The sequence below is a fragment of the Phragmites australis genome, chromosome 6, assembly GCF_958298935.1.
Source record: "Phragmites australis chromosome 6, lpPhrAust1.1, whole genome shotgun sequence".
Classification (NCBI taxonomy): Eukaryota; Viridiplantae; Streptophyta; class Magnoliopsida; order Poales; family Poaceae; genus Phragmites; species Phragmites australis.
In genome coordinates, this window is record NC_084926.1 from 8,160,062 (window position 1) to 8,180,441 (window position 20,380).

A 20,380-nucleotide genomic window follows, 5' to 3' on the forward strand; every position below is an offset into this window, starting at 1 on the left:
ATATGGTGCCATAGTTTAATTTCAGATGATATTCGAAAAAGACGGATGAGATTATCCGCTAATTTTTTATCCTAACTTATCATTTATTTTTATTAGTAAAACGAGTTTCATGTCTGTAGCTAGTAACATGATGGGGAGGCTAGAAGATTAAAGTAAAACTACTCCTAATGCTAGTTTTTTAGACATTAATTAAGTATCCATCTAAGCGAAAAGATGATATAGAAAATAATTTAAATATGAAAGAGAAGGAATTTATTTCTATAAAAGAAACTAGCTTTTTAAGCTATCCTAATTAATTATGAAATAATAAATTACTTTGAGAGGTTTTAGGAAATTAGCAAGACATATGCATCCATTGAATTTTTTTTTTCTTAATATCAATTTCTTACTATATCTTCTCTTAAACATGAGAAATAAAGTATTAGAAATGACTTAAAAGAAGATGTAACATAAAAACAACTCTTATTTTATGCAGTAGAGACAAGAGATTGACAATCAACAGTCCTAATTAAGAAAATAATAGAGTCTAAAAAACATAATAGAGTAGAAGAGTAACCCAAACCGTCGATGGCGAGATCCAACCGCTTTAGACTATGTCTAAGGGATTTTTGTCGCGGGCGAAAATTCTGTCGTGAAAGAATTTTTATTTTTTTAGCGCTCTAACAGCTTCCCTTCACGGTTCTCGTCACGAAAGGATTTACAAAGTCATTCACTTCACGGCGGGATTATCTCTCCTTGTTCTTCACGATTCACTTGAAAAAAAGCTATTGAAGATAAGAGAAAAATAAAAGGAATGAGAACGAAGAAAAAAATTAGAAAGTGAACGAAATAAAGAGAATATGGTTGGAGATAATTTTACCCACATCCGTCGTTGCCTTTAGGGATGAAAACGGACGGGATAAATTCCGTTCCGTTCCAATCTGTTTTCTATATTTTCTCATCCATTTTCGAGAGAAAATGTGAAAATGAAAACGGTTATGCGGTTTTTCCGACCGTTTTCGGATTTCCTGTTTTTAATCTATAATTTTCCGTTTTTCTAATTGATACCAAACTTCACAAATTATAATATAGCTCACACGCCAAGCCTGACCGACTAGTCCAAACATAACTCCTATCCCAAAGTTCAACCAGATCCCGGTAGTCCAGTCTCAGTCGGCTACTGACCTACCGATGTTGTTCAAGCTCTTGCACCACCTCTAATCCTAATCTTTGTGTGATTGTATGTTATATCGAGTACTCGAGTTAAGGACATAGTAGTTGTTTTTCAGTTGATACTTATGTCATTACGTGGTTCATTTGTGTATGATATAAATTATTTTTATTGATGTGAATTAATTATGTGTTGTTCTGATGCTTGAAATCATTGTTCTACGGATCGGTGTTCTCATTTTAAATTATCGGTTCCTGACTGGTACCCGCATATTTATGTTCGGATTGGTTCGTTTTTGATATTCCGATATTCCCGAGTTCGTACCCGTTTTCAGCTTTCCTGTTTTCGATTTCGTTTTTAAGAAAAAAATATGAAAATAAAAATAATTAATGGGTTTTCCAACCGTTCCCGTTCTTTTCATCCAGTTGCCTTCGTCGCACCCACTGAGACCCCTTCCTTTCCCTTACCCGCCGCCGGCCGGACCAGCCCGGAGCCGAACCCCGAATCTTAGCTCGCCTCCCAATCCGCCGAAGGCGCGCAGCCTTCCGCTTTGCAGCGCCTCGCAGCGCAGGGACATACTATTACACCCCCTTGCCGGATCTCCCTTCCAGTACACCCCACGGCTGCGCGGATCTCGTACCCACCATCCGCCCCTTCGACGCAGATGGGGCTCGACGACCTGGAGGCTGCGTGCTGTGCCCTTCCGGTACTCGTCTCCTTGCTCGCCATTCGCTTCGTCTACGTGTTGTGGCGCAGCGGCCAGCCGTCGTCGAAGCCCTCTGCCGCTGGATTGCGGTGTCTCATCGTCCTCGGATCCGGTGAGTACTTCTTGTCTGTCAGATACCTACAGTGATTAGATGAAATGGTTATTCTGGTGTATTGAACAGTACAAAAAATTCCAAGAGATGACAATACTGAATAACTGTTGGTAGCTGCAAGTTCATTTGGGAATTACTTCGTCGATGACTTAACATGATTGACACTCAGGTTCTTGATCGTATGTCAAAATATTAGTCGAACAACAGTACAGCAGCTCAGTCCACCATGACATTTCTGATGCAGCAGTTCTGCTTTCTGAAACTAGTTGTCACATCAACTTTGCACAAAATGTCTGTTTTTTTTTGTTTTTTTTTTTACAAAATTGCCTTATAGGTAACTCTTATGCAACTACATTTGTTACCTCGTAGGTTTTTCAAAACCTAATTTACAGTCCTATACAAACTTGGTGCAACATTTGTTACCTCGTAGGATTTTTAAAACGTAATTTATAGTCTTATACAAACTTGGTGCATGATCAAACTCAGTTTGTGTATACATTACCATGTACATCATCCATAAGATAGATCAATCAACCATGGGAAATGTCAAGTACTGAAAGGCCAGATATTGTTGTCCAGTTACGAGTAGCTTATATGTGATGTCCAGTGAATAACTCTGTGAATCGTCATGCTTCCTGTCCAACTCTGATGAGCACAACATCCACTGTGCTATCAACTAACTTGGACTGAGCTAGAGTTCGCCTCTTGTAAGTTTGTAACCTTGACTGGAGCTTTTCCAACTCCAGATTCTATTCTAATTAGGCCACACCTCTCTTTTCCCCCTGTTTGCACTTGGCTTGCTGGCAAGGCTCCTTGCTCGTTTCTCTTCACGCACATACGATGTTGTTGCCAATGTTGTAGTGTTGCGATCATGTGATGTCTTGCATTAGCTGCATTTCCATTCTGGCCATATGTAGTGTGCACCAACATATGTTCGCACAGTTACATAAGCTCAGCGTAAATACTATAATAACACGTCACTTAAATTTTTGCTATTTTATTGGACTGCATGCTCTTGGAGGAACATTAGGTAGCTACCCTGAGTATTCTTAAGTATCTTTAAGTCGTAAAATAATGTAGCATACATACATTAATTTGTGAATTTGATTCCTAGGAGGGCATACCGCAGAAATGATGAACATTGTAACAACGCTTCAGAAGGATAGCTTCACGCCAAGGTACTATGTGGCTGCACTTACTGACAACATGAGTCTCCAAAAGGCACAGGTCTATGAGCAGTCATTGATTCAGGTGGAGGTCAATTTCCATGCTGTGTTGAATTAGATACGCTAGAAGCCTAGAACTTTCTTAACTAGTTACATTCTGGAATATGATTCTAGTTTATGCCTTTTCAGAGTGATGGGGAGAAGACCATCAAGAACGCCCACTTCATGCAGATATACCGTAGTCGTGAAGTAGGCCAATCTTACATTACCTCAATTGCAACAACATTGCTAGCTACATTGCATGCTATGTGGCTAGTAATAAGAATCAGACCACAAGTGGTGTGTGCCCTGTTCAAATTTGTTAGCACCCATTCCACAGCATGAGCTCAAATATACTAAAGATTTGTTACCCCTGTAGATATTTTGCAATGGTCCAGGGACATGCTTCCCTCTGTGCATCTCTGCTTTCATTCTGAAGGTAGCCTCTCATCTTAGGTTCTATGCTCACTTTCTTGATGCAGTTTAAGATTTCTGCCTTTCCCTTTGTTAGTCTTATAGAACAAGACCTAGGAGGTCAATGTTGCCATAGATCTTATACCCACTTATAATTTTTGGTAAAAAGTCCACTTTACTCTCCAGAACTATGTAGTGGTCTAGATAATCTCCTGAACTTTCAAACCGTTTATTTTACTCTCTCGAAGTTTCAATACCGGATCACTTAAACCTCTGGAGTGGTTTTCCTAAGCGGTTTTGATGACGTGGACATCATATCGCTTGTTTTTTTTGCCACGTGGCGGCCACATCATCATCTTCCTTCTCACTCTCTCTCCTCTACTCCTTGCCCACGCCCTCCTCTGCTCTTGTGCCACCGATATTGCCATCGGCGTGTCCTCCCCTGTTGACCCGCTCGACACGCACAACTGCGAGCGCGCCGCGCTGCTCAGCCGGCCCAACCAGCCGATCTCGCTCGCACGCCGTGCTGCCATGCCCGCGCACCGTCGAGCTGACCCGGCTAGCCTCCTTCCTCTGCGACGTCGCTTCCCCTCTATGCTCTCCCTTCCGCCGTCCCGACAGCCCAAGGCCGCGCCACCGTTGGCCTGTGCCGTCCCACCTCGAGCCGTCACCCTAACCACCCATGTGGCGCCTCGACCACGATCGCATCGCGCCGTGACCACCCCTGCGACCTCCTCTGCTTTGACGATGGTAGCATCTAGGCACCTAGTGACTAACAATTTGTTTTTGAAAGGAATAAAAAATCTTAGTTCGTAATGATAAGTGGATATTCTTGTCCCTAAGATGATTAAATAGTCGATCAAAGGATATGTGCATCAAGATTGAGGATCTTTTAGTTCTAAGTGTCAGAAAGGCGATGAATGACACTTAGAGTAGTATAGGTTCTATTTTCTTAGTCTTTTGACCGTACTATAAAAAGGGGCTAAGAGTGGTAGTTTGACCTAGTTGAATTTAGACTTTGTTTGATGCACACTTGTGAAACTCTAGCACTAGGTAGCTCATAGATCATTGAAGCACATGGTTGAGATGTGGAGAAGGTAGAGCTCAAGATAAGGTTGAATTGGACGAGCTCAAAGTATTTTTCAGTACACCAGATGATCCGGTCCTGCCAGAAGTGATCTCACCGGAGCTTTATTTGCACAAGTCAAAAACATCCTATATGTTCAGTATGATCTGGTGTTTAAGGCCTGTACCACCTGATAATTATTTTTTTGCTGACACGTGTCCAAAATTTTTAGAAGTGTTACACCGGATGGTCCGGAGTTAGTGTGATGAAATAACAAGACTAATTTTAGCAGAAGTGAACTTGCTCAGGAAAATGAAGTCGAACTCACCGGATGATATGTCGAGGTCGGCGCGCCTATAAAAGGAAAGGATGGAGAACACGTAAAAGGGTGTGTGGAAAAAGAAAGAGGACGCAGACGCTCGAACCCATTCAAGCCAAGCTAGAACACAAGAGCTTCAAGTTCTCTGTAAGCTGCTCTCTCTTGTAACCAGATACATCCTTGAAGAATTCCCTTCGAGGATAGATATAGCACTCACACAGGAGTAGGGTGTTACGCCCCCGTGCGGCCCGAACATGTCTAAACCCCGGTGCACCCATCTTTCTCGCACTAGGACGATCATCTCCCACCGGCCACCGCATTTATTTCCGTTTCCCGCTTATTTCTCAAACAAGCTCGCTCAGGATCATCCCCCCGGCCGAATCTCTAAAAAGGGGGTCTCTCGGGATTCCTGCGACAGGAGTTCATCCTCCGACAGCTGGCGCGCCAGGTAGGGGGGAGTATCCCTGGATTGTTTGTTTCGCTTTCTTCCCACAGGAAAAGATGGTCGGTGGGCACCGCCTCCAGCGTTCCGGCTCCATTTCCAGTGACGGGGCGCTGCCTGACGCCAGAGGAGGCCCAGTCGCTGCTACGTACCAGCAACAGCCGCCATCCACGTGCGCGTTTTTTCCCGCTCAAGGGGATCAAGGCGCTGGGCCCATCAGGGCCGCCGCCGCCGCTGCCGACGCACTTTTCGACCCCCAGCAGGTGGTCGGGACCCCGGCCGCTAGATCCGCCTCTGGACCGCGTCGGGTGCCACCTCGACGCGGGCTCGCTTTCAGCGAGGCCAGCCCAGGGAGCGCGCTGCTTGGAGCACACGCTCTCGTTTGGCACCCGCCTGTTCAGGCCACGCCGAACACTCCGGAAGGCCGGTGGATACAAGATGTCGTCGCTTTGGTCGGCACTGCTCGTCGCCAGGTGCAGGCCGGGAGTCCTCGCACCACTTCCCAGCATGGTGCCGCCAGAGCCGGCTCCTCAACGGGCCGAGGGGTCTCCAGGCGGAGTGCCGTCCCCCTGGTCGTGTCTGAAGTCCGGGACCTTCGTTTGCGCCTTGACGAGCGGAGGGGCCACGAGGATGCCCGAGTTACTCTCGAGCGTCAGCGGAAGACCCGGTAGGGCGTCGGGGCAGAGGACCAGGCTTCCTCTCTCCCGGCCCAAGGCCACCGGGGATCCCCGGCTCGCCGCCACTCGCCACCAAGGACCCCCGCTCGCGCTGCAGGGTACGACACCGGCTGCCGTGCCTTCACCGCCGAGCTCCGCCGGGTCAGGTGGCCTTCCAAGTTCCGCCCCGAGCTGCCGGAGAAGTACGACGGGTCCATCGACCCCGTCGAGGTCCTCCAGATCTACACAACGGTCGTCCAAGCGGCCGGAGGCAGCGAAAAGGTGATGGCAAACTACTTTCTTGTTGCCCTGAGGGGCTCCGCCCGCTCTTGGCTTATGAACTTACCCCCAGGGTCTATCGGCTCCTGGGATGACTTGTGCCACCAGTTCGTGGCCAACTTTCAGGGCACGTTTACGCGTCCCGGTTTGGAGTGCGACCTTCACGCCGTCCAACAGCAGGAAGGGGAGACGCTACGACGCTTTATACAGCGCTTCAGCCAGGTTCGCAACACCATTCCACGAGTGGCCCCCCACGCTGTTATTGTTGCTTTCCGGCAGGGCGTCCGCGATGAGCGGATGCTCGAAAAGCTAGGTACGCACGAGATCGAGACCACCGCGGAACTCTTCGCACTGGCCGATAAGTGCGCCATGGCTGCGGAGGCCAGGGCGTGGCATGCTCCTCGCCCCGCCTCTGACCAGCCAAGTTCTTCCCGCTCCGACAAACGGGAAAAGAAGAAGAGAAGGAAGCGCGAGGCCGCTTCCGTTGAGCCAACACAGGTCCCCGCTCACAGGGTGCCGCAAGAGCCCGATCACCGGCAAGGGCGCCGGCCGGATGTCGATCGACGCCCTGTCAGGGCCCCTGCTCGGGCTCCTCCTCGGGCCTCCGTGCCTACGAGGGCCCCGGCTCCAGCAAGGGCACCAGCTCCGGCGAGAGCCCCGGCCCCCGACCGAGCTCCCGCTCCAGCGAGGGCCCCCGCTCCCACGGGGCCCGAGCCAGGTAAATGGTGTCCCATACACCAGACCAGATGGCACGACCTCACGGAGTGTCGTACGGTCAAAGGACTCGTGGAGCAGTGCCAGAGGGAGCGCAACGAGTCCCGTGGAGGAGGCGATACTGAGGTCGCCCCCAACAACGCCGAGCTCGGCTTCCAGGAGCCCGAGCACACCGTCGCCTTCATCGACGGGGGCGCGTACACGCCTTCCTCGCGCCGTGGCATCAAGGTCATGCGACGCGAGGTGTGCTCGGCAACCCCGAGCGAGGAGGCCGCAAGGCCCCTAAGGTGGTCGGATACTTCGATCACGTTCAGCATGGCTGATCACCCCGCCAGTACTGCAGCCGTGGGGCGACTACCTTTGGTAGTGTCCCCCACTGTCTGCAATGTCAAGGTCGGCAGGGTGCTGATCGACGGTGGTGCCGGTCTCAACCTCCTTTCCAAGGAGGCTTTTGAGAAGCTGCAGGTGTCTTCCCGACGCCTAAAGCCGTCGCTCCCTTTCTGTGGAGTGACCCCTGGGCACTCCCTGCCCCTCGAGCAGGTTGAATTGCCTGTCACGTTCGGGAGCTGGGACAACTTCCGCACGGAGTGCGTCCTCTTCGACGTCGCGGAGCTCCCTCTCCCCTACAACGCCATCCTCGGGCGTCCGGCGCTTGCCAAGTTTATGATGGCCGTGCATTATGCATACCTTACGGTTAAGATGCCCGGCCCCGCAGGCTCCATCTCCGTGATCGTCGATTCCGGCGGCGCCGTCTCCTGCGTTGAACAGTCATACATGGCTCTGGTCTCAGCGCAGGCCGAGATCGATGACTTACAGGGGGCTCGGGACTCTCTTCATCCAAACCCCGACTCGCCGCCGACACCTCTGTTCCAACGAAGGAGATCGTGGTGGGCGAAGACGCTACCCAGGTTGTCCGTATCGGCGGCGACCTGGGCAGCAAATAGGAAAGCGCGCTCGTCGCCTTCCTCCGGGCTAACGTAGACGTGTTTGCCTGGCAACCGTCCGACATGCCCGGGATCCTTAGGGAGGTGATCGAGCATCACTTGGCGGTGCGTCCGGACGCCCGCCCGGTGAAGCAGAAGGTCCGGCGGCAGGCGCCAGAGCGCCAGGAGTTTATCCGCGAGCAGGTCAGCAAGCTCCTCAACGCCGGATTCATCCGAGAAGTCCTCCACCCCGACTGGCTAGCAAACCCGGTCATCGTCCCGAAGGCCAACGGTAAGCTCCGCATGTGCGTGGACTACACCGACCTAAATAAGGCTTGCCCTAAAGATCCATTCCCCTTACCTCGCATTGATCAAATTATAGATTCAACTGCGGGATGCGATCTTTTATGCTTTCTAGATGCAAACTCTGGGTATCACCAGATTCGCATGGCCGTAGGGGACGAGGAAAAAACTGCTTTTACCACCCCGGTGGGGACTTATTGCTACATGTCAATGCCTTTCGGCCTGCGCAACGCTGGATCATCCTTCCAGCGCGCTATTCGTATTACTCTTGACTCGCAGGTTGGCCGCAACGTCGAGGCTTACATCGACGATCTCGTGGTCAAAACCCGAGACCGTGCCACCCTGCTCGAGGACCTTGCCGAGACTTTCAACAGTCTCCGTTCTACCCGCCTCAAGCTCAACCCGGAGAAGTGTGTCTTCGGGGTGCCGGCGGGCAAGCTCCTTGGTTTCTTGGTCTCTTGCTGAGGGATCGAGGTCAATCCAGAGAAGATCCGGGCCATCGAGCAGATGCGACCCCCGGTTCGACTCAAGGAGGTCCAGCGCCTCGCCGGCTGCATGGCAGCCCTCGGGCGCTTCATCTCCAAGCTCGGGGAGCGAGGGCTCCCCCTCTTCAAGCTTCTGAAGAAATCCGGTCGTTTTGACTGGACGCCGGAGGCCGAGCAGGCCTTCCGCGACTTATAGAAGTACCTTACTTCGCCACCCGTGTTGGTGGCTCCCTCTCAAGGTGAGCCCCTACTACTCTACGTTTCGGCCACTCCTCAGGTCGTGAGCATAGTGCTGGTGGTGGAGCGCGACGAGTGTTTGGGGCCAGGTGCTGGGTCCCAGCTCCCAGAGGCCCCCGACCACTCACTTGTCCTCGCGGCTCCCCCTGGGCAAGGGGTCGAGCCCGATCACACTGCTCTTCCCAGCCAAGGAGTCGAGCCCGAGTGCTCGGCCAGCCCCGATCGTGCCGCCAACCCCGGGGGCTGCAGTAGCCCCCCGGGTGGAGCCGCCGTCCTGGGTCGCCGGGTACAGCGACCGGTGTACTTCATCAGCGAAGTCCTCCGGGAAGCCAAGACAAGGTATCCCCAGGCGCAGAAGCTACTCTATGCCGTGCTCGTTGCCTCCCGGAAGCTGCGCCATTACTTCCAGGCGCACAAGGTCTCGGTGGTTACCACTTATCCACTGGGACCCATTCTCCGGAACCGGGAAGGCACCGGGCGCGTTGTCAAATGGGCATTTGAGCTGGCGGAGTTCGACCTACACTTCGTCAGTCGCCAGGCAATCAAAAGCCAGGCGCTCTCCGACTTCTTGGCAGAGTGGACGCCCGTCCCCTGCGTTGTCCCAGAAGAGATCTCTGCCTATCCCGGGCACGACGCGCCCGGGTACTGGGTCATGCACTTCGACGGCTCCCTCTCGCTGAAAGGCGCAGGGGCCGGAGTGGTTCTCACCTCCCCAACAGGTGAAGAGCTCCGGTACGTCGTTGAGTTGCAGTTCCGCGCATCCAACAACATGGCGGAGTATGAAGGTCTCATCGCCGGCCTCCGGGCTGCGGTGGGGCTCGGGATTCGTCGCCTATTGGTCAAAGGGGACTCCCAACTGGTCGTTAACCAGGTATCTAAGGAGTACCAGTGCACGGATCCTCAAATGGCGGCGTACGTGGCTGCAGTCAGGAAGCTCGAGAGACGCTTCGACGGCCTCGAATTGCGGCATATCCCTCGCCGCGACAACGCTCTGGCCGACGAGCTCTCCCGCTTGGCCTCCTCACGTGCGCGCGTCCCTGCCGGAGTCTTTGAAGAAAGATTCGCACGGCCTTTCGTCCTTCCTGCCGAACAGGATGAAGGGGAAACCTCGAACTCAATTTAGGGACCCCGGCGATGCCCTCAGTGGGAAGCCCCGTCAGGGCGCCGCCGTCCGGCGAGTGCGTTGTGCTCGCCGAATGTTCTCAAGATGCCTCGTGGATGTCTGACATCCGAGGGTACTTGAAAGAAAAGTTCCTACCCGGGGATGAGGCGTCTGCCGAAAGAGTTGCTCGGCAGTCCAGACGTTATGCCATATTAGATGGGGATCTCTACCGGCGTAGCGCAGGAGGTGTCCTCCTGAAATGCATCTCCCGGGCAGAAGGCGGCGATCTTCTCGCTGAGGTCCACGAGGGCGAGTGCGGTGGCCATTCATCGTTCCGCACGCTGGTCGGGAAGGCCTTCTGGCAAGGTTTCTACTGGCCTACAGCTCTCCAGGATGCTTCCGAGCTGGTTCGGCGCTGCAGGGCGTGCCAGTTCCATGCAAAGCAGATTCACCAGCCAGCCCAGGCTCTTCATACCATTCCCCTGTCATGGCCTTTCGCGGTCTGGGGCTTGGACATTCTGGGTCCATTCCCCTGAGCAGTCGGGGGCTATGCATACCTATATGTCGCTATCGACAAGTTCACCAAGTGGCCGGAGGCGGTCCCAGTCATCAAGGTGACCAAAAACACGGCGCTCCAGTTTATCCGCGGCATCACCAGCCGCTTTGGCGTCCCGAACCGGATCATCACCGACAACGGCACCCAGTTCACAAGTGCCTTGTTCGGGGACTATTGCGAAGACCTCGGCATCAAGCTCTGCTTCGCTTCCGTCGCTCATCCTCGGAGTAACGGGCAGGTCGAGCGCGCCAACACGGAGATACTGAAGGGCCTCAAAACCCGGACCTATAACGTGCTCGCTAAGCACGGGAAGGGATGGGTGGACGAGCTGCCAGCCGTGCTGTGGGCTAATCGGACTACGCCAAGCCGCGCCACCGGGGAGACTCCGTTCTTCCTCGTCTATGGCGCCGAAGCAGTCCTCCCCTCCGAGCTCACTCTGGGCTCCCCTCGAGTACATGCATACTCTGAGGGTGAGCAGGAACGGCAAAGACGCGACGACGTGGACTACCTGGAAGAGCGCCGGGGGCGTGCCGCTGTCCGGGCGGCTCGGTACCAGCAGAGTCTACGGCGTTATCATTTGCGCCATGTCCGGGCCCGGTCTCTCGAGGTGGGAGACCTAGTTCTCCGACGCGTCCAGTCGCGCGAAGGAATGAATAAGCTATCCCCTGTGTGGGAAGGTCCCTTCACCGTGATCGCGGTCCCCCGGGCAGGTTCTTTCAGGTTAGCGACGGAAGAAGGACAGCCACTCCCAAATCCGTGGAATATCGAGCATCTCCGACGCTTCTACCCGTAGATGGTCGTGCTCGCAGCTCAGGTCGGCAAGGCCGGGGGCTTCTCCCCGTCCAAGTAGTCCAAGGGCTCCGACCCCTTGGGTAAGTCGCTATCACCCAACCTTGTAAATATTGTACATTCGGTATTTCAATAAGCAATCGCTGCGTCGAGATATTTTTTCTGGATTCCGTGTGTTTAATCTGTCTGGTGAGGTGCTCGGTTGTGCGAGAAAATGTTCGCTCTCTCTTTTTCCCCTCTGATAAAAGAATCCCAATCGGTATGCATGCGAGCAGTCGCCGCTGACTTACGTTCGGCATGGTAGGCTGTGGTGTTCGGTGTCGTGACAGGCTCCCGGGCACTACCAAGTTTCGGGGTGCTCTGGGTAATCCCATCGCTCGAGCTGCTCGAGTAGTCCGGAGCTCGGGCCCCCGGAGCGGGCTGTCGGTGCTTGGTCTGGTCTGTCACACCCGGGCGCCACCGAACCATAGGACCTCTGGGTTATGCCTCTGTCCGCTCTTGTCCGCCGGTTCGGGTATTCAAGAGGTCTCGGGTCGAAAACGAGAGCAGTCTATAGCAAGTACCGCACTAACAGAGCGCACCAGACAAAGAAATTCTATATTCTCTCTTAAGTCAGAGGCTGGCAATCACGAGCAGTTCGGCCGCGAGGGCTTCAATGCCCCGATCTCTGGTCGGCCCCAAGGGTCCTCGGGTGGTCCTACCACTTAGGCATGGGTGGTCGAGATCACCCGACCCCAGGAGCCTCGTATGCCTCTGGGCACTCGGGCGCTCCGTTGAAAGAATCAAGTCCCCGGGCACCCGAGCTCGGAAGCACACCCCTCCTGGATCGGTTGGCCGGAAGGCCGACAGCTGTCCGGTAAGTGGTTATATTCAGACAAGTCTGCTTTAAGTAAATTTATGTCCCCGAGTCATTCTCGGGGGCTCTCGCGCTTTAATCTGTTCGGCGAGGTGGTCTCCTCGCACACAAAAACCCTGCCGCGTGTCTACTTTTTACCAGAGCGACAGAGCGGTTTGCAGAAAGGAGTAGCGCGCGTGCGGTAATGTCTGACCGAAGCCCTTCGTGGTGGTCGTGGTGTTCGGTCCGCTTTTAAGGACCCTGAGCACTACCGAGTCCTCGGGTACCCTGGGTAATCCTATCGCTCGAGCTACTCGGGTAGTCCGGAGCTCAGGTCTCGGGGGCGGGCTGTCAGTGCTCGGTCCGGCCCGTTTTAAGCCCGGGCACCACCGGACCACGAGGACTCTTGGTCACATTCTCGCCCGCACGCGTCTCCCTTCTACTAACTGAGTGGTCGCGAAGTGAAAAAGTGTTCACTAGGCACGGCGTGTTCCGAGCGGGATCGATCTATCTCCCGGGCAAGGAAGTCTGTGTCTTTGTTTCTTAACTTTGGCAATACGGACTCGCGAGAGCTTGAAGGCCGACTGCGGCAGCAACAGCGATCAGGACCACTTCATCCTCGGGGACGGGAAGGTCGGGAACGGGCCGACTGAGTACTCCCCGGGACTTCAAAGTAAAACACCAGAAGAAACATCAAATACTCAGAGAAACTGGAGTTGCGAGCCCAAGGAAAAACTGCCATTAATATTCACAGGATATATACAAGGCTTTTTCTAAGGGTTCACTCCTACATCTACATTCATAAAGACAACAGAAGAAAAAAGACTACAAAAGATCTAGTCGGCAGCAGAGGCGTCGGCTGAATCCTCTGAGTCGTCCCCGGGGGCTGGCGGCGGCGGCACCTCTCGCCTGAAGCCAGCCGCCACCACGGCGGCGGTACTCCGGACCACTACCCGGGCGGCCTCTCCCTCAGCCTCGACCACTCCCTCCCGCGCCGGCTCCAGCGGGAAGTTCGGGTCCCTGCTTCGGTAGCAGGCCAGAACGTGCTCGGCCATTGCATGTGCCAAGCCACGTCTCTCCCGGGCGGCGAGTTCCTGGACTGCCCAAGGCAGGGCCTCGAGGCGCTCGCAGACCTGCTGCAGCCCCAACACTTGTCGTGCGGGGCCGTCGCCCTTCTCGCCTTCAACGAGCCGTCCGAGACCGCCCTACTCTACGGCCCGCCGCATCCGCTGGAGTATGTCTTCCAGCATATGCTCGAGGTTGACCCGTGAGACAAAGGCGGTCTCGAGCTTCTCCTTGGCGGCCCGCAGCTGCGCCTCGAGTCCCTGGTTCCCAACCGGACCGGAAGAACCGCCAATTGCTGCGGGAGCGGCAGCCTGCTTCGTCTTGGCCACCATCTCGGATAAAGCGCGTTCGCGGGCGGCCAGTTCCGCCTCATGCTTCGCGTTCTGCTCCGCCCTGGTCGCCATGGCCGCCGCCGCCGCGTCAGCCTCGCCTTCTCGACGACTCAGTTCGCCTTCTCGGCGACTCAGCTCGCCCTCCCGCCGGGCCAGCGCGTCCTCCTTCTAGGCCACCGAATTCTCCCGGGCGTCGAGATCCGACGCCGACAACTCATTGTCCACCTCCCGGATGGAGACGTTCTCCTCCCAGCGGTGGATCTCTTCTCTGATCATCCGGAGGTCGTCTTCCCAGCGCTGGAGGTCGGCGCGCGTCTTCTCGGCGGGTCAGCTCGGCTTGCCGCTCCTCCGCCGCCTGCTCCCGAGCTGCGACTGCCATCTCCCTCTCCTGCGCCTGCCCCATCCTGGCAAGGGCCTCGGCAGCTTGCTGCTTCGAGGCCTCAGCCAGGCGGGCGGCGTCTTCTCGTTCCCGCGCGGCCTCTGCCCGCACGGTCTTCAAAATTTCTTGTTCTCGCGCGGCTTCCGCGCAGATGTCTTCTAAGAGCTTCTGCTCCCGCGCGACCGCCGCACGGGCCTCCTCCTGGGCGCCCGCCAGCTGCGCCTTCTCCAACGCCAGGCGGGCGCGCTCAGCTTCAAGCTCCCCCTCCTTAGCGTTCACCGCTGCGCTCAGCCGCCTGACCGCTACTTGGACGCCTTCAATGGCGGCCAGGAAAGGGTCGGCGGGCTGGCGGGGCGACGGTGGGGCCCAGGCTTCTCCGCAGGGTGCCTCCAGGGGGGCCGAGCTCACTGCAGGGCCCTGCACTGCCATCCGCCCCGGGCTCTGCCTGCCCGGGGTAGGCTCCGTCGGCCCCGGCAAAGCGTCCACCGTCATCCGCCCCGGGCTCTCCACGCCCGGGGTAGGTTCCGCCGGCGCCAAGGGTCCGGACGTTTGCTTCGTCCTCCCCTCGGCCGCCGCCTCCGTCTCTCTCCCGTTGGCCGCCGCAACGGCTGGCGCCTCCGCCGTTCCGGTGCCCGCCTCCGTCGGAACGGCAGGCGGGCTCGGATCTGGTTCCGGCGCCCGCTCTTTATCCGTCGCAGTAGCGCCTACGGCCGGCCTACGGGAGACAAATGAAAAACGCCGAAGCTTAGATCGGGCCAGAAATGCCCATGGAAAAGCAAGAAAGGAGACTCACCGATATCGCCATTTGGCCGCTGGGAGCCTGATGTCCGGGTCCGGCGCTGTCGGTCCGGACTCCTCCCGCCGCCTCTTCCGCTGGGGGCTCGGCTGAACCGCTACGCGGGCCTCGGGCGCCGCCGGGCGGGCCTCGTGTGCCGTCGCGCGGGTCTCGGTTTCCGCCATGCGGGTCGCGGGCGCCGGTGCAGGCCCCATCCGCACCAAGCGCGGCTCCAGCACCGGGAATGCCGCCGCTGCCGTTGGCGACAGCGGAGAGTCTGGCACTAGGATCAGGGCCCGGGGACGTTTTCCCCGATCTCCCGGCGCCACTTCTTCGACGACTTCAGTCGCGCCCTCCTCCCTGGCACGGCGGCTGCTGCCTGCGGCGACCCCTTCACCAGCCCGTGCTGAGCTGCCAGCGACCTCCTCGCCAAGTAGCTCCTCCAGCCCGGGGAGCTCGGAGGCCTCGGGACTCCGGCTTCGTGGCCGGTCCACAAGCCCCTGGGCATCGAACTCCGGCAGCCCCGCTATAATGGCCACCCGGTTGGGGTTGGCGCAAAGCGCCATCTCCGGCCACGGGAGCTCCGTCCGGCCCATGTCCTCCGTTCCGGTGATCACCCGTGTCATCCCCCGCAGTTCCGCCTGCCCCAGATCCCAGCTCGCGCCGATCTGGGTCCTGGTGATGTCCTCCGGCCCGGTATAGAACCAGCTCGGCCGGGCCCGCTCTCACAAGGGCGCCAGCCGACGGCGCAGAAAGTCCACGACCACCATGACGGAGGTCAGCCCGGACTCGCGCAGCTCCAGGATGCGCTCCAGCACCGGCTTCAGCCTCGCATCTTCTGGTGGCGGCGCCTCCCACGTTGATCGCCGAGGTTCCGCCGCCGCCTCCGGCAGCTCGAGGCGCTCGTGGGGGTCGACGTCGACGAAGAACCAGTCCCGTCGCCACTCCTCCCACTTGCTGCGCAGCACCTGGGGAATGTAATGATCCCCCAGGCCGTCCCGGAGCCGAAGGTTGCAGTACCCCGCGACGTCCGCCGTGGAGTGCCCCCTCTTCTTCCCCACCGGCCGAAGGACGAAGAAATGGCGAAGCAGCGTCGCCGATGGCATCACCCCCACGAACATTTCGCAGAAATGCGCGAAAGTCGCCAGCGCCACCACAGAGTTGGGGCTTAGGTGCACCAGCTGAATGCCGTACGTCTCCAACACTTGCAAGAAGAAGGTGGAGAACGGCGGCACCAACCCCGCCGCCACAAAAGAAGTGAAGAGGACGATCCGCCCAGGGACGGTCGTCGCCGGCGTCAGGCTCGCCGGCCTCACCGCCACAGCACCTTCTTGCCCCTTCGGCACCAGCAGTTTTCTGATTTTGTCCGCCGCCTCCTCGTTCCTCAGACGAGACTCCGGCAAGATGCTGACCGAAGCCTTGTCCCGGCGTCCTCCTCCAACCCTCGTCATCTCGGCAAGGATGGAAAGTGTTTTGGTGGTGGAAAAAGAGAGAGAAGGAAGAATGCTCCGGTCGCCTGAGAATTTCCTAAGGGCTTCGGAGCGCAAAGAAAGCAAGAGCACAAGTGCGAGAAAGCGTAAAGAGGGGGACGGACCGATCCTTTCCCCCTTTTATATCTCAAAGTTCAAAAACTGACCGCCCAAACGTTTCGCTCGGCGAGGCGTCGCCTCGATCGACGCAACTGCCAGGCGAATCTCCCGCCGATCGCGCGATATCAGCGGCTGCCAGGCGTATTTTCCTCGATCTGCGCGGCGACCGCGCGTGCCGCCCGTATGGTCATCATACCCTTCGGAAGTTGTGTGGACACGCGTCCACCCATTTTTCCCGTTGGGGCATACTTGAGGTCTGGGTCCGCAAGGGCCACCTCTTGAAAGCCTGCCACATGGCGTCTGCGCCAGACTCGGCCTCGGCCGCGACGAAGGACCCTTTCGCAGTCTCCGTCCCGTCGCCTACCAATGGACCCGGGGGCTACTGTCGGTGTATTAGGAACCACGGGTCCCTGAGTCCCGAAGATCGAGCCGGCCATCCGCCACATATCACCATCCCGCGAGGTCCACCCTGCAGGATAAGAAGAAACTAAGTCCTGGGGGAAGGTGGTCGGGGCCGTAGCCTCTAGGTTCCCGAGCACCCCGGTTCCCCGATGATCCGCAGAGTCCAAATACCGGGAAGGAAGTGCTCGAGAGAGAGTGCTCGGGGCTGCACGTGGCAGCCCCCGAGGACCCGGTTCCCCGAAGGTCCCACCGAAGTGCTCGGGAGAGAGTGCTCGGGGCTGCACGTGGCAGCTCCCGAGGACCCGGTTCCCCGAAGGTCCCACCGAAGTGCTCGGGAGAGAGTGCTCGGGAGAGAGTGCTCGGGGCTGCACGTGGCAGCCCCCGAGGACCCGGTTCCCCGAAGGTCTCACCGAAGTGCTCGGGAGAGAGTGCTCGGGGCTGCACGTGGCAGCCCCCGAGGACTCGGTTCCCCGAAGGTCCAACCGAAGTGCTCGGGAGAGAGTGCTCGGGGCTGCACGTGGCAGCCCCCGAGGACTCGGTTCCCCGAAGGTCCAACCGAAGTGCTCGGGAGAGAGTGCTCGGGGCTGCACGTGGCAGCCCCCGAGGACTCGGTTCCCCGAAGGTCCCACCGAAGTGCTCGGGAGAGAGTGCTCGGGGCTGCACGTGGCAGCCCCCGAGGACTCGGTTCCCCGAAGGTCTCACCGAAGTGCTCGGGAGAGAGTGCTCGGGGCTGCGCGTGGCGGCCCCCGAGGACTCGGTTCCTCGAAGGTTCGCGCAAGATCATTCGACGACCAATCGTCGGGGTGTCAGCCAGTCAAAGGCCCAATGCCGCATTTAATAGGCACGCGCGGCCTGACATCCTGACATCCTGACATTCTCAGCTGCCCACGCCCCAGTGTCAGACCCTGCCATGCCCTGGCAGGGGGGCGTGGGTCCATTAAATGCATGGGTCCCGTCCCGTTTCATCCGAGTGCCTCGGGATAATGTTGCCAGAATCGAAGCGCTCCGCCCGCCACCCTGCCCTGGCAGAAAGACAAGACAGGGTGGGCGCACCGGGCACCTCTGAGGCTGCCCGGTGGGCCCCCTTTATGGCGCCCGAGGGCTTCCACAGTGGCGGGTGGTCGGATGCGCGCCGCATTTCTCCACCGCCCCTGTCACTTCGTCAAGACGAAATGATGACGCCTTTCTCCGTGGCACCTTGGCACTCGCACCCCCTCTTTCCCATTCAGGATATGTCGAGGTCGACACGCCTATAAAAGGAAAGGATGGAGAACACGTAAAAGGGTGTGTGGAAAAAGAAAGAGGACGCAGATGCTCGAACCCATTCAAGCCAAGCTAGAACACAAGAGCTTCAAGCTCTCTGTAAGCTGCTCTCTCTTGTAACCAGATACATCCTTGAAGAATTCCCTTCGAGGATAGATATAGCACTCACACAGGAGTAGGGTGTTACGCCCCCGTGCGGCCCGGACCTGTCTAAACCCCGGTGCACCCATCTTTCTCGCACTAGGACGATCATCTCCCACCGGCCACCACATTTATTTCCGTTTCCCGCTTATTTCTCAAACAAGCTCGCTCAGGATCATCCCCCCGGCCGAATCTCTAAAAAGGGGGTCTCTCGGGATCCCTGCGACAGGAGTTCATCCTCCGACAGGCGTGGAGACATTTAATGCACGGGTCCCATCTCGCGTCATCCGGCGCGCCTCGGGATAGCGTCGCGAGGCCCGAGGCACCCTGCCTGCCGCCCTGCTGTGGCAGGCGTACAAGACCGAACGGGCACGTCGGGCCGTTCTGCGGCTGCCCGATGGGCCCTCTCCACGGCGCCCATCGCCAGCGCCATCATGACGACCGAAGATCGAGCGGGGGGCGCGTTTTTCAACCCCCCGTCACTTCGCGCAGAGGCCATGATGACCGCCTTTTCATTTATGGCGCCTTGGAACTCGTGCCCTCCCTTTCGGGGCACGCTACCGCCGGCGAGTATTTAAGGAGCCGACGGGCACGGACAAAGACAAAGGGAGCCTCCCGAACTTTTAGAGAACCCAGAACAGAGGAACGCTCGAACTCTCAGACACTTGCTCAGAGATCGAAGAACATCTTCGTACAAGCATAGAAGCTGAGACCACTGAAGAACAAGGTGCCTGAAGCTCTAGGATAGACCAATATTCTTGTAACCAGCAACATTCTTGAGAGACATTCTCAGGGTATTTATAGCATCCACACAGGAGTAGGGTATTACGCTCAGTGCGGCTCGAATCTGTCTAAAAATCTCTCCAGTGCATTTACTGCGTTCTGCATTAGATCATTCCAACCCACCTACCATTGCATTTATATCTATTTATTTCTCCCGCAATCATATTTAGAATTATCCCCCGGTCGAATCTCAAAAAGGGGTCCCTCAGGATCCCTGCGATAGGAGTTTACACTCCGACAGGTGCCATCCCTCTTCCCTAGCTTCGGGGAGCCCACCCCGAGCATCCCCTCCCCCTGCGCGTCTCCAGCCGTCGCCCGTTCGAGCCACCGCCACCCTCTCTCTCTGCTTCGATGGAGAAAGGAAAAAAGAAAGAGAAGAAAAGAAGAGAAGAGAAAAGAGAAAAAGAAAGAAAAGAAAAAAGAAAGGGGGGCTGATCGGCAAAAAAACCAAGTGATATGACGTCCATGTCATTAAAACCGCTTAGTGAAACCACTCTAGTGGGTTAAGTGATCCGGTATTGGAATTTTGGGAGAGTAAAATGGACAGTTTGAAAGTTTAAGGGTTATTCGGACTACTAGTATAGTTTGGGAGAGTAAAATAGATTTCTTTTTTCTAATTTTGTTGTCCCAAATTTCAAGTTGATGCAATACTTTCTAATCTCTAATGAGTTTCTGATTGCTGTCTTTCTGTAGGTGTTTGGTTTGAGGTGGTCCTCCATTCTTTATATTGAAAGCATTGCAAGAGTGAAGAAGCTTTCGTTGAGCGGTATATTGTTGTACAAGCTACGGATAGCCGACCAGTTCTTCGTGCAGTGGCCCCAGCTGCAGCAAAAATACCCTCGGGCGCAGTATGCTGGTCGTTTAATGTGAAGATGTATGCATATCCGATATTGGTATACCGTGTTTTCCAACTGAAAATCTAAACATGCTGACATCTCTGTACAATTCGACAAATAGAATTGTGGTTGCCTTAAAAATAGGGCTTCAGGAGAATATAGACACTCATACTTGATACAAGGGATATGGAAGTGCAGGTTACTTAAGATATTCATTCTGGATGAAATAGAATCAAAGTTGACCGATAGAAGTTACTGCATAGTGCAAACTCATTTTGTTAAGTTTCAAGAGACATTATCTGTTTTTATTTGTGGCTGGCGTCCCCAGTTGACTGGTGTTGGATTCTAATATACAACATGGAATTTAGCATTCTTTGATATGTGCCTTTGCCGATGGGTATCTTTGCTTCTAAATTTGTTTCTCCAAACCATTTTGGAGAGAAATTTATTCCTCTAAACCGAACAAAGGAAAGAAAGAAGTAAACTTTTTTTTAGTGGAAAAAAGGAAACTTATTAGTATCA

General features: G+C 55.9%; 1 protein-coding gene across 1 annotated transcript; it reads left to right on the forward strand.

Moving 5' to 3' along the window:
* The first annotated feature begins 1,581 nt into the window (after window positions 1-1,581).
* LOC133921490 (uncharacterized) lies at window positions 1,582-20,109 on the forward strand. Its single transcript, XM_062366379.1, has 5 exons — window positions 1,582-1,968; window positions 3,083-3,219; window positions 3,324-3,473; window positions 3,553-3,612; window positions 19,716-20,109. The coding sequence occupies exons 1-5, from the start codon at window positions 1,815-1,817 to the stop codon at window positions 19,890-19,892; spliced, it is 678 nt and encodes a 225-aa protein (XP_062222363.1). The 5' UTR covers window positions 1,582-1,814; the 3' UTR covers window positions 19,893-20,109.
* The last annotated feature ends 271 nt before the right edge of the window (window positions 20,110-20,380 follow it).

Excerpts from the sequence above, each read along its gene's own strand:
- LOC133921490 (XM_062366379.1), top strand. The coding sequence starts at position 1,815 with ATGGGGCTCGACGACCTGGAGGCTGCGTGCTGTGCCCTTCCGGTACTC. Across the intron at positions 3,220-3,323 it reads ATGAGCAGTCATTGATTCAG|AGTGATGGGGAGAAGACCAT; the intron begins GTGGAGGTCAAT and ends ATGCCTTTTCAG. Across the intron at positions 3,613-19,715 it reads TCTCTGCTTTCATTCTGAAG|GTGTTTGGTTTGAGGTGGTC; the intron begins GTAGCCTCTCAT and ends GTCTTTCTGTAG.